Genomic DNA, 10,689 nt, shown 5'->3' with positions numbered 1-10,689 from the left:
TGATTCCCAAACATCCAGTCCTATTTTTTTCTTCCATTGTTGTTAAATCGCTCGACAATTCTATCTCTACGATGATTGAGCTTGCCGGAATAATCCATTGAAGCTAGGGTTATTGCCGCATTAATGATTCCTAAACATCCAGTCCTAAAGTCGATAAAATCATCCATCTCAGGCTGTTGATTTGAAAATTTGAATTGATTGAAAGAAAACAGCGAGAAAAAGAATTAGGGTTTAAGAGAAAATCTACCTTTAAGAATTGGTGATTAAGAATCCTTATTTGTTGCTATGAAATTCCTGATATGTTGCTATCGAATTCGAAACTGATTGCCGATAATTTTGTATATCAATTCAAACGTCAATATATTATAGTTGAAGCAAAGGGAATTTAGGAAAATCACTTTGGTATTTTGAGCGGGAAAAATCGATTGAGAAGGGGCTTGGAGAATGACACGTGGCAAAAATCTACTTATTTATTAGATTAGAGGATATATATATATATATATATATATATATATATATATATATATATATATACACCTTTTTAAAGTCCTCTCACTCCTCATTTGTTAAGCTAAAAGTGTTTGTTTGAGGATTGTAAAGGTTGTCAGTTTTGTTTTTCAAATATAACCATCCCGTGTATTTGTTTTAAGGTTGTCATAAGCGTTTTTCAATTGTCTTTGACTCAAATCCACACCAAACTTTTCCTTAATGGTTGTTCCTAATTTGTTCCATGAGTGTTTGTGCAAACTCAAACTTTTTCTACCCATAGTTTGTACTTCTTCAATACAAGTGTTCAATAAGAATTTTGTTTGCTCGTTGGTCCATGTATGTTTATCTGCTATTGCTAATAAAAAAACATATGGAATACTTACTTTAGCATACATAACCTTATGCCAACAACTTTCAGCATAAGTACAACTTGTATTGATGAAAATAACCAATTTCAACAAAGATTATTCATATTTCAGCAACAATTATGACACTTCAGCAACATTTTATGACATTTGGACAGTATTTCATGACATTTCAGCAACAATTTATGACATTATAGCAACAATTTGTGACAATTCAGAAACAATTTGTGACATTTAAGCAATAATTAGTGATAATTCAGCAACAATTTTACGATATTTCATGATAATTAAGCAAAAATATGTGACACTTTAAGCACAAACCAAAGACATTGCAGCAAAAACTTATCATTAATCAAGATAGAAACAACATCATTAACTATTTGATAAAGTTAGCATCAAGATTAAGCAAGAACAAAGATTCAACAACAAAAAGCAAACAATTAATATGAAGCATGCACGATGAAGTAAACCCACCAACAAAATCGAAATATTGAAAATACCTAAGCAGAATCGCTGCCTTCAGCAGCAAAAAACGAATAAAAAGAAGAACAACAACATACCTGCGATGAGGGACTGCCGGAAGGAGAGGCGCCGGTGGGGGCTGGGCTGAGAGCAGTAGTGTGGTCGACGGGAGGTAGGAGACGAGAGCCTCTCTTGTGATCGATTTCCTGGAATGAATGGGAGGTCGGTCCCTTTTTTTAGGTTTATGTTAGAAGAGGGTAGAAGCATTTTTCAAGTGTTGTCCCAAGCAGAGGATGGGAAGAGGTTTTTAATTTCGAAGTTTGCGAAAAAAAACAGCTACGGGAAAGAAAGTGTTGCGCGTGTGCTGTGTCGCACAACTCAAAGTGGTTTGAAGAGGTTTTTAATAAAAAACAAACACCACCTTAGCGTCTTCAACTATTTTGAACAATAGTGACGAAATTAGTTGTACTTTCTATTGCATTTATTATTTAATAACAATGATCTATTTATCATGTTATATATAAGATTTTTATTTAATTAAGAAATAGAAAGCTAATGAAATAAAAATAAAAAAAAAAAATAAGGTTTTCTTTCAAGTATAAATTATTTTAAAAAATTGAACTAGTTTATTTCTCATTGATGTGTCGTCCATTAAGTATATAATGTATAATTAGCACGTATATATCTATCTCGCTAGTTTATAACCTGTGAGAACCACAACTATAAAATTAATTAAACTTTCATATTAAAAAGTTAAAATTATTAATCAATTATTTTAAATAAATTATTACTTAAGAGATATTTTTTAGTTATATAAAATTATAATCATTGAGTTAAATAAATACGTGAAGTTGTATCACATTGTAATCTGCATTGGTTTTACTTTATTTTTTAATCTAATGTTATTAATTTAATATAATTAAAGTGAAAAAAATTTAAAATGGAGAATCAATTATTAATTTAATATAATTAGAGTAAGAAATTTAAATTTTGAAATGGATAATTAATAAGTTGACAAGTGGTATAATAGGTGACATATAATATTAATGAGAAATTCTAATATTATGACACTTGTCAATAGAAAAAAACATATTTATTTATTAGAATAGAAAGATAGGGAGATTATTATGTAGATTGATTTTGCTTATTACCTTTTTCATTATCAACATAGCTTTTCTTTTTAAATCAAATATGTCCAGCAAAATTAAGTAGCCTATTGATTTAGCCCCAAAACCAATTACACCCATTTCCTTATATAAATACATAAAACCCTAATTTTCTTTTGACATCCTACAATCCAAAAAAGGTGTCTCTCACTCTTGTTAGGATGGCTGCCAGGTCGCTGGATCACCGCAACCACCAAGGCCTCGCCGTCGGACCACCCTAACTACCGAATCACCACCTCTCTTCCCTCATTCTCTCTCGGCAGCCTCTAGAGGTGTGTCTCACTGAAGCCACCAAGTTTTCGCCGCCATCGGATGACCATCCTAGCTAACGACCCACCACCTCTCTCTCCCTCTTCCTCTTTTCATTTCAAATTATGTATCTTTACCATTTCAAATAAGTGTTTGTGATGTGTGTATTTGGTGTATGATAAATATATAGTGCAAGTTAAGAGAGAAAGAGAAAGAAATCAGTGTATTGAGTATTTTTGGTGATATTGATGTATTTAATTTTGAGTCTTTTTTTTGTGAATGTGTTTTTATTTTTTTTTTTTATGTAATTTGACATGTATATTTATACTAATATATTTTATAGTTTTTTATATTTGTTTTTTGGAAATCTAAACTTTGACGGCAAATATATTTTATAATTTTTTTTATTTTTTTTAGAAAAAGATTGTCTTAGAAACACAAAGACAAAATAGGCTACCATTCAAATAGGGGTGCAAACGAACCAAGCTACTCGCGAGCTACTCGAGATCGGATTGTTAAAAGTTCGACTCGAAACCGATTTTAAACGAGTTCGAGCTTAATATTAAGCTCGTATATTAAATGAGCTCGAGCTCAAGCCTATTTCACAAAGCTCGATTAGGCTCGCAAGCCTAAACGAGCCTTTATATAATATTATTTATATATATTAAAACAAAAACATATTAGGGGAATTATGAATTTTGGGTATTAGTAAACGAGTTTTTTAACGAGCTCGAGCCGAGCTTAAGCTTATTTAGGCACGCTCAATAAAAACGAGCCGAGCCCCAGCCCGAGCCGAGCTTGTATAACTCTTTACGAGCTGAAGCCGAGCTCAGTAAAAGAAAGCTCGAATCGAGCCGAGCTTGAGCTCGAACCTCATATAACTTAAACGAGCCCTAGCCGAGCCTGGCCAGGCACAGACTCGACACGGCTCGTTTGCACCCCTACATTCAAATTTTAGGTTAACAAAAAAGATTAGATTGGTGTGTGGGATACATTAGTGTTAATAAAAAAATTCCTTTCACCTAATTAACATTGGATCAGTTAGTGTGATGTAGATTTTAAATACTTTAACATTATGTGCTTTTTTGTGGAGGTAATTTTTAATATAGTCAAATTCCTTAATAACTTTTCTTTTTTTAACCAAAAATTAGGACTTAGCCTAAAATAATCATCAAAATCGTAGGTAATTAAAATAATCTATCGACTTTAGTACATAAAGATTTTTTTTATAATTCAATATGAAACTATAGATCTTAAAATGGTCAACTGTATCTCAAATAATAGATCTAAAATGGTCTATTATTTCATCGAAATACCTATGTTTTTTTGTAACAAAATTACCACATTATAGTTATATTACATTGTATATGAGCTACAAAAAAATAATTACGAAAACCGTAGGTTTTACGGTTGGCAATTAATGCATGTTTTGTGCATTGACGACTTGTACACTGTAGGTTTATTATGAACTTATGGTTTGGTTTTGTTTTGTTTTGTTTTGTTTTGTTTTCCAATAAAAAACGTATCTATTAAATCTCCTCCAAAACAAGAAAAACAAAAAAATATATATCAAGATTCGGAGACAAACTTGGTTGTTTTTTTTAAGGTTCCACTTAGAGAGTTTTCCTAGTCTTCAAACATCCGCAAAATGACTAGAAATGAAAATTACAATTTTATATATTGTGGGATGACGGGCCTCAAAAGAGTAGAGGATCCACCAAACAATAGTTCATTGTAGGGATGAGAATTTGGCCCAAAAACCCGAACCGAACCGAAAACCGAACCGAACCGAACTGAATTAGACCCGAATAAGCAATTCGATTCAGTTTTCGGGTTATTCGGTCCGGGTTACCCGAATAAGGGCTTATTCGGTCCAAATGAACCGAACCAAATATGAAAAGTCACATTTTTTTTCATCTACACGATTGCTTATTCGGTCTTATGTTCTATCAATCGTTACCCAAAATACTCACGTAATGTTTAATGTTTAACTTATATACTTATAGATAGTTTTTTTTAGGTGTTTCGGATGTTTAATGTTTAGTGTTTAATATGTTGCTTAATAACTATATCTTAAGATTGTGGTGGTTGGATTTTACATTTTATATATCAAGAATAGTTAATCCGTGTTATTCGTGTTTATCAAAAGCTACAAAAGTCATACAAAATACAATATTTATAATCACATTGTAAATGTTATTAGGGTTATTTGGGTTATTCGGGTTATTCGGCTCCTTAATCATCTTGTACATGTTATTTGGGTTATTCGGGTTGGAACCGAACCGAACCGAATAATAACCGAACCGAACCGAACCCGTATTGCTTATTTGGTTCGGTTTTCGGTTCATACAATTACCCTTATTCGGTTTTCGGTTTATTCGGGTTCGGGTCGGTTCGATTCAGTTCCGACCCGAATAACATCCCTAGTTCATTGTCTTAAGAGTAGTCAACACTATGTTGATCGTAGAAATCAAAAATCATTAATCTCCTACGGCTTTAAAGGCTATTTTGAGCTAAGTGATAATATTTAGCTAAAATTAATAAGTAATTAAGGGATTGACTATTTTTGTAATTGCCTCTCTTTGTGCACATATTTTTTCCTAGTCATGTTTCACTTTTTACATGAACTTTTTCCTCACGTGCGTCATTCGTTTATATGAACTTTTCTTTTTCAAATTGCAAGTGTTGGTTATCAGTCAAAATAAAATTGTCTAACTTCTTCACTAATCGATCTACTTTTTATTTTTACTAGATCCTGAAAAATTGATGATGAAGCTCTTTTTTCTTTATCCCTCACGATTGGGAAAAGGATTCTTTTTTTATAGACATGATTAAACTTTTTAAACTTAATAACTAATTTATTGGGTAATGATCACGATAAAGAGGTAATTGCATAAACTCGCAAACTTTATTATTGAAGAAAACTATCTCAAAAAACTCCAATTTTATTACAGGATCCTATCTCATTATATACTACACAAAACACAATAGAATATAACTAGGATTTTGTTATAGGAACGTCTACACTTTCCTAATATACGTTTCCTTATGACTCAAGGACTCTAGAACTTGGACAGCACTCCAAGTAACTGTGATCTGGACCAAACACGCATAACTCGCCACATTGGACTCAGATATTCACCAACAATCACCCCCTGAATTTCTGAGTCAAGGGTAATTCTTGCACGCCAAGCAACGCTCTCATCTCTGCGAACCTTATTCGAGCTAAGGCCTTTGTAAGTGTATCTGCTCGTTGCTTATCTCCTGAAACATGCTCAACAATCACTTGCTCATTTTCAACATGTTCTCGAATGAAGTGGAATCGAGTGTGAATGTGCTTGCTTCTTCCATGAAAGACAGGATTCTTTGACAATGCTATTGCTGATTTGTTGTCTATGCAAATCAGCACCTTCTGTTTCTTCATTCCTGTCAGCTCAGCCAATAACTCCCTTAACCAAACCGCCTGACACGCAGCTGCAGTAGCTGCCATGAACTCTGCTTCACATGATGACAATGCTACTGTATCTTGCTTTTGGGAGCACCAAGTGATAGGTGAGTCACAAAGGTAGAAGACATGCCCTGTTGTACTTCTGCCATCATCAATATCCACATTGTGACTACTATCACTGTAACCTATCAAGCTCATATTTTTACTTCGTTTGTATACAATCCCAAAAGATGGAGTATCACGCAAGTAACAAAGAATTTGCTTAATAGCGCGTGCATGAGATTCTCTTGGGCTTTGCATATAACGACTAACTACTCCAACCAAATATGCTAAATCTGGACGCGTGTGTAAGAGATATCATAAGCAACCTACTATTTTTCGATAATAGGTAGCTTCAACTTCTTGTTCATCTTCAGCTTTTGACAACTTTAGTCCTGGCTCCATCGGACATTGAGTTGCATTACACTCTTGCATGCCTGCCTCTTTTAGAATCTTCATAGCATAACTCTCTTGCTTCACCTTTACACAACCATTTTCTTGCAATACTTCAATACCCAAGTAGCAAGTTAGTTCACCAAGGTCTGACATTTCAAAGTGTAATGCCATTAGTCTCTTGAATTGGTTTATAAACTCTAAGCTTGTTCCCGTTACGAACAAATCATCTACATAAACCGCAACTATTATGTACTCTCCATTTGCAACCTTTCTATAAACCGCATTTTCTTGCATGAACCGTTTAAAACCCATATTTTTCAACGTGTTATTAAGCTTCAAATTCCATGCTCTCGGAGATTGTCGGAGACCGTATAAAGCTTTTGCCAATTTGTAGACTTTTGTTTCTTCACCTTGCTTCACGAAACCTTCCGGTTGGCAAACGTACACTTCTTCCTTTAAATCTCCATATAAAAATGCAGTTTTTACATCTAAGTGATGAATCTTCCATCCGTTCCCGGCCGCGAGAGCAATCAATAATCTTATTGTCTCGAGTCGAGCTACTGGCGCGAATACTTCATCAAAATCAATGCCTTGCTCTTGTACATAGCCTTTTGCCTCTAGACGCGCTTTGTACCTTGTAATCACACCATTTGTATTTCTTTTAATTTTATACAACCATCTTAACCCGATAGGCTTAACATCTTTAGGCGGAGGAACTAATTTCCAAGTATTATTTTTCTCGATGGAGTCAATTTCGGCCTTCATTGCATCGAGCCAATTCTTGTTCACTTTGGCTTCCTTAAAGTTCTTCGGTTCTTCATCGAATGACAATATTAAATGATCCACATCTAGCTCGTAGTCATTTAATCTTCTTGGCAACACTGAAGTTCGAGTGGACCGCCGAAGTGGGACAAAACTTGCATCATTATTTTGATCATCAACAGGTTGTGATGGGCTGCCATCATCACTATAAGTGTCATTGGTTTGGGCGATTTGTGCCGGATCAGTGAACTGTTCGGTTTCTGTTGCCGTTGGGCTCGAACCACCATTATCTTGGGTTGCTTGACCATTACTCCACAAGACCGTAAATGTACCCGGTCCATTTCCATCTTGATTTTTGGGTTCATTATTCCATTGCCATGTCTTATTTTCATCACAAATTACATGGGCACTAATAATAATTTTATTTTCTCGCGGGTTATATAACCGAAATCCTCCCGAATTGGGTTCCTTTCCAAAATATACCAACGGTCGTGACCTATCATCAAGCTTCTTCAAGTGTTTAGAGACTACTCTTTCATATGCAACACAACCAAATACTTTCAAGTCTTCAAGATTTGATTTTTCACCATAAAATTTCTCGAATGGTGGAGCACCTATCAATGCTCGAGTAGGTGTACGATTTATGATAAACTTTGCATGTCGTACAGCTTCGCCCCAAAAGTGGTTTGGAATATCTTTTGCTTTCATTAGGCACCGTGTCATCTCGAATAGCGTCCGATTTCTCCGTTCGACTATACCGTTTTGTTGAGGTGCATAAGGAGCCGTCAACATACGTGAAATCCCTTCTTCATCACAAAAACGATTCAACTCGGTTGATGTGAATTCTCCACCTCTATCCGTATGGAAAGTCTTGATCTCTTTACCGGTTCGTTTTTCAATTGATATCTTGAATCTTTTAATAATCCCGGATGCATCACTTTTGTGCTTCAAAAGAAAAGACCACATATATCTAGAATAATCATCAATAAGAACTAGAATATAAATATTACCCGCGTGGGTGGGGGGATCAACCGGTCCACAAATATCTCCATGCACCATCTCGAGAATATCTGTAGCTCTATAATTAGATTTCTTTGCAAACGACTGCTTTGTTTGTTTTCCAAACATGCAAGATTCACAAAGTTTGTCTTGATGTTGGATTGTCGGTACCCCTTTAGCTAGCTTGTGCATCAAGTTTATCGCGCCAAAATTAATGTGGCCAAGTCGCGCGTGCCATAACCAAGCTTCATCATTAAACTTGGCTTGTAAGCAATGTAGTTTTCCAACTTTTAACTTTATTTTGTAGAGTCGGTTTGCACTTCTCGGGACTTTCATAAGTAATCTTCCGTCTCCATCTCTCATGGTTAGGAAATCACCTCGCATCCGAATATCACAACCGGCTATTGTAGATTGCCCGAGGCTAATAACATTGCTACGAAGTGATGGGATATAATAAATATCTTTCATTAATTTTTGCTCACCACTTTTCCCTTCGAACAAAATTGACCCTTTTCCTTTAATGCTAAAACACGATCCATCTCCAAATCTCACTCTACCCGTTATGTTTTTATTTAATTCAGAAAAATAAGAGTAGTTTCCGGTCATGTGGTTACTCGCACCATTATCTAAGTACCAAATTCCGTCTTCATCGGCATTTGCTTCAACTTTTGGAGGGATATATTTGTCTTCATTCAAGAACACCGTTTCTTGAATTGTATTCATCATAAAGAACGTTCCTTCTTCATGATTTGTATTTCCTTCGTGTGTCTGATTAAGGTTAGCCTCATGATTTTTTATTCGGTCCAGTCATCTTGAAGCAAAGTGACCATACTTGTCACACCGGTAACATTGAATATTTGAGAGATCTCTTTGCTCGCGTTGTTTTCCTTTTTGCTTTTGATCTTCACGATTTTTAGAGGATTCCGAGTGACCGTGATTTTGGGTATTACCCCGACCACGTCCACCGCCACGTCCACCACCTCGTCCTCTTCCTCGGTTATTTGAACCCTGACCTCTACCTCTTGATGAATCAGTGTTTCTGTTGGATGATTCGGTTTTGGAATAAAGTAATTTATTTTGAGTCTCGATTACTTTGTCTTCACCCTTGATTCTTTCTTCATAAGCTTTTAAGCGACCAACCACGTCTTCAAAGCCAATCGTTTTAAGGTCCAAAACTTGTTCAAGGGCTGCAACTATGTGGACAAACCGCCTAGGGAGGCTCGTAAGAAACTTCTTCGTAAGCTTTTGTTCGGTCATGACCTCTCCTAGTGAAGCGGATTTTGAAGCAATCCCGGATAATTTAGCAGCGAACTCGTCTATCGTACTAGTATCACTCATCTTTAAATTTTCGAATTCCGTGATTAGAGTTTGGAGTCGGGCTTCCTTCACACGATCAGCTCCTAGGTTACGAGTTTTAATCGCTTCCCACATCTCTTTTCCGGTTTTCAAATTACCGATTTGAAGGATTAAATCCTCCAGAATCGATTGAAACAACAATCCTTTCACGATGTTGTTTTTCTTCACATCATCTAGTCCGGGATCAATTACATCCCAAACGCCATTAATCCCGAGTAGCACCTCCATGCGCATCCTCCAAATTATGTAGTTCGTCGATGTCAAAGTCGGACATTGGAACGTGAACGACATATGTTCCTTAGCCGGTGGTTGGGAAGATTCTCCTCCCGACATCTCGGTTCAATTTCTGATTCCTTCCCACAAATCAGAAAAATTGATTTGTTTCTAATATAAGCAAAAATTGAAATCACGATTTGTAATTGACAAATCAAATTTTGGGCCAATTAAAAAAAAAAGAAAAAAACCCAAACAGGCCTTATGTGGTTAGGAAGAAAAAAAACACGTTTGTATTTCTTCTTTAGGGCAAAAAGTGTTCTACGATTTGTAGCAGGTTAATAACCCGCAGTTTCACTTCGTGTGTCGCAGGTTTTATTGCTTTCGTGATGCTTCTTGTTGTTCAGATTCTCAACACGAGAAATCGAACAATAGCGATTCTTCTCCACACTATAACTCTGAACAATTTCTTCTCACGAGGGCTTCAAGAAATCGCCAATTTCACTAACACAGAAATCGTCGATTTCACCACACTAGTTGCGAACAGGTCAAAATAATCGAATAGGAAATTTTTAATGCACGAGAATTTCAATTGATGTCGTGATTTAACTTCCTGCTCGGATTCTATATGAGAATTCTGAACAGGTAGTGATTTCCGTCTTGGTTCGCCTTCACGAGTTCTCCTTCTCCTTCACAGAAACTATCGCAGGTTTCACTTGCTCTGATACCAATTAAAGAGGTAATT

General features: G+C 35.6%; 1 protein-coding gene across 1 annotated transcript; it reads right to left on the bottom strand.

The window, feature by feature from the left end:
- Positions 1-9,182: 9,182 nt before the first annotated feature.
- On the bottom strand, positions 9,183-10,064 carry LOC145076293 (uncharacterized). The gene has a single exon (XM_079022223.1). The coding sequence runs from the start codon at positions 10,062-10,064 to the stop codon at positions 9,183-9,185; it is 882 nt and encodes a 293-aa protein (XP_078878349.1).
- Positions 10,065-10,689: the final 625 nt, after the last annotated feature.

This window comes from Lactuca serriola, chromosome 9 (assembly GCF_051521515.1).
Source record: "Lactuca serriola cultivar US96UC23 chromosome 9, Lser_US96UC23_V15, whole genome shotgun sequence".
Classification (NCBI taxonomy): Eukaryota; Viridiplantae; Streptophyta; class Magnoliopsida; order Asterales; family Asteraceae; genus Lactuca; species Lactuca serriola.
Note: the sequence above shows the minus strand (reverse complement) of the source record. Positions and strands in the feature narration are given on the sequence as shown.

Excerpts from the sequence above, each read along its gene's own strand:
- LOC145076293 (XM_079022223.1), bottom strand. The coding sequence starts at position 10,064 with ATGTCGGGAGGAGAATCTTCCCAACCACCGGCTAAGGAACATATGTCG.